The sequence below is a fragment of the Apaloderma vittatum genome, unplaced genomic scaffold (genome assembly GCF_000703405.1).
Source record: "Apaloderma vittatum isolate BGI_N311 unplaced genomic scaffold, ASM70340v1 scaffold19694, whole genome shotgun sequence".
NCBI lineage: Eukaryota > Metazoa > Chordata > Aves > Trogoniformes > Trogonidae > Apaloderma > Apaloderma vittatum.
Genome location: NW_009712347.1, coordinates 2,915 through 6,022, shown reverse-complemented (window position 1 = coordinate 6,022; position 3,108 = coordinate 2,915). Strand labels below are relative to the sequence as shown.

Genomic DNA, 3,108 nt, shown 5'->3' with positions numbered 1-3,108 from the left:
AGTACTACCGAAGTAAGTGCTCGGGGAGTGAGGCCGAGAGCTGCCCTATGGCATCCCGCCTCACCCGGCCGGGGGTTAGAGGGGGCCTTCTCTGGAGAACGGAGTCTGAGCCCCCCGAGCCTCTCTCGAGGAGAAGTCCCGGTTGTTGCCACTCGGGGAAAGTCAGAAGTGTTTCAGTCGATGCCTGGATGAACTGGAGGCAAAAGAATGTCTTTGGTAGGCTTTAATTGCTTGAAGAGTTTTTCGTTCTGTCAAGGAACTTCAGTTTTAATGAGCTTCTGGTTACTCATCTACTTTTTTTTTTCCTATGGAGTGAGGCCGAGAGGGATATGTAATATCCATTACATTTTTATTTTTCAAAAAAACCCCCACAACCACACATGACATAGAAAAATTATTTGCCTATCAAGTACAGCCTTCTAGCTGTACTTCATATTTACTTTTCAGGCTTAGAATACCGAATCAACTCACATTTTTGTTTCTGATAGATGATTTAGTCACTGCTTTGAGAGTACATCTGGTTTGTTAGGACCCTTCTGTACAGGATGGACACTGTAGTGCAAGCGTAGTATTTAGTTGTATCACAGTGGAGAGTATAGCATTTAGGTTGTTTTGGATTTAAGTATTTAAAAATAGAATTATTTGTTTTGATAGCAACGTGTATGTGATCATAAGATTTGTCTCTGATTTTGGTGAAAGTTAAGAAATCAGATCTCACTGTGCTTTTAAGCAAAAAGTATACTGAGAGACCAACTTACATAAAAGTTTTTGTATGAACAACTGTAGCCGAACAGCATATGTAATATAGAAGTTATACTTTGTAACTAAATAAACTTGTCTTTTAGATTGTTTCCTCTGAGCTAGCAGCTGGTCTGAAAAACTCTTTGCATGGAAATGGTGTACTCTCTCAAGCAATGTTTTTCATTATATGTGTCTCTGTTTCCCATGAACAGCAAGACAGAACTCGGAATCCAGTGTTTCTTCCAGCTCCTCCTGCTGTTCAGATGCTGTGGACGCTGCAGACCAGGACAAAGCATTCCATGGTATAGTTCCCTTCTTTCAAACAGTTTTGAAGTTTTACGTTGGTTATTCAACTAGTGTCTAATGCTGTGGGCTTTTTATTCTTTGGCAGGGTTACCGGAGTTAACTGATAAATGGTGGTGGGTAAAAAACTTTTTCCATAGTGAACCATATCCACCAACTGTTGGCAGAAAAACACTGTCAGCAAGCAGGTGAGTCCTGATTTTTCAATGATGGGAATAAGTTATTATTTCCATTTTCCTTCTGGTAAAAGTGTTGCTAAACAAGTTGTAATCAGCTAAAACAATCTGCAGGGTGCGATGATGTTTTGATGCCTTAAATAAAAGAAAATAGAAGAGTATGGCTATAAAACTCTCCCATATTTTCATTTTAATAAGTGAAATCATATCCTGCTCTGGCAGGGGGGCTGGACTAGATGATCTTTTGAGGTCCCTTCCAACCCCTAACATACTGTGATTCTGTAATTCTGTGATACTAATGACTATTACTGTTCTACATTTTTAGTGATATTTATTTAATCCTCTACTATAGCAGTTGCACACCCACTTTAGCTTAAAAAGCTTATATGAATGCAGATATTTACCTTTGAGGAAAATATCATGGTAACTCTACTCATAAGCTTCTTATTTATGTTTCTGCAGTGCAAACAGTTGAACAGGACAGCATGTTGGCTTTACTGACTGAGATACTTCATACAGACTTGTCTTTCCAAGAGGCTTGGGATATTCCTAATGTCTGGGTTGAGCTGCAAGAAGAAAACAAAACCTTTAGGAGAGTGGAAAAGTGTATTTTCAAAATATTTTTCAGTAGCTTAAATCATATTGCTTAATGGAAATGTCCATGGCCTACCCTGTCTATTACAGAGTTGCTATAATTTGAGATGTCTCTTTAATGGAAGCAACCAGGATTAGATATACTGATGACCTACTTGAATAGCTAGAGAAAAATAACAGGACAAGTTGTTGTAGGTTTAGAAGTGTGTGTATTGAATGACATTGCAATAAGTGATATTGGTGAGGGGTTTTTTTGCCTCTAAGATAAGAGCTCTCTAGGCATTCACACGGATCTAAACAAGATATATAGTCCAGAGTAGGACTGTTATATGGTATATGCTTTCTATCAAGTATTTGTGTACCAGTGACAGTGAGTAAAGTTTACAAGAATGCCTGTTAATCACTTTGCTTTTAGAAAGCTCAGTGACATGAAAAAAGAGTAATTAATTTGATCTCTTTGTTTAAGCAGAGTGTGTAGATCCCAACCCCAAGTACCCAGGTAGAACTTTCATTCATATCTATGCATGTTCATATCTGAGGACAGAATAGAAGAGATAGACAGGAAACTAGTATCTTAATGGACACTCAGACCTTCCAAGCATAAGTACAACCTTTAGTCAGAGTTGATACTCCTACCTCTGTTTTAGATTTCTCTCTTACCTCCTTTGCTGTAGCTTAAAGAGCTACTTGTTCTCAAGCGACTAATCCTGTTGGTGTTCACTGCTGTCTGTTAGTTATGTGCTAGATCTGGCAAAGTGTTCAAATAATCACATTAATGTTATGAACCAAGTCTATCTTTGTCATGAGTCATGCCTTTGGAACGTACTGTAATATACCTTCATTTGGTCTTCAACACTGTGAAACAACGCATCAGATTGTTTATTATATGAATGCAATGCATCAGAGGTCGTAACTGGATGAACAGTAACAAACATCAATGTAGCCAATGTTTTTTGTAATAGGTTAATGGTTGTCATGGTTTTGCATAACTCTGAGCTGTGTCAAGTGGCTGCTTCAGGAAGCTTACAGTTTTCATGGAGAAAATAAATGCATGGTGCATGACAACAGAAAAGAACACAAGTCTGAAACCTTAGTTTAAGGAATCTTTAAATTGACTTAAGTGTATTACTTAACTGCTATTTTGTACTTTCATCTCTATCCTTTCTCTGTGTACAGAATGAATTGTTTTATCTTTTTATAATAATTTTTTTATTAATAAAGATTTAATCAGTATTTGATGTGATTTACTTGTAATAAGTCAATGGTGTTCAGTGTTGCTTGTGGTGTGGCTGGT

At 37.5% G+C, this 3,108-nt stretch overlaps 1 protein-coding gene across 1 annotated transcript; it reads left to right on the top strand.

The window, feature by feature from the left end:
- Nucleotides 1–953: 953 nt before the first annotated feature.
- On the top strand, nt 954–1,232 carry LOC104272859 (chromosome unknown open reading frame, human C8orf22; the record flags this gene model as incomplete). Its single annotated transcript, XM_009867962.1, has 2 exons — nt 954–1,043; nt 1,133–1,232. Coding segments are annotated over 2 exons (190 nt in total), but the record flags the coding sequence as incomplete, so codon positions are not given.
- Between the last annotated feature and the right edge of the window lie 1,876 nt (nt 1,233–3,108).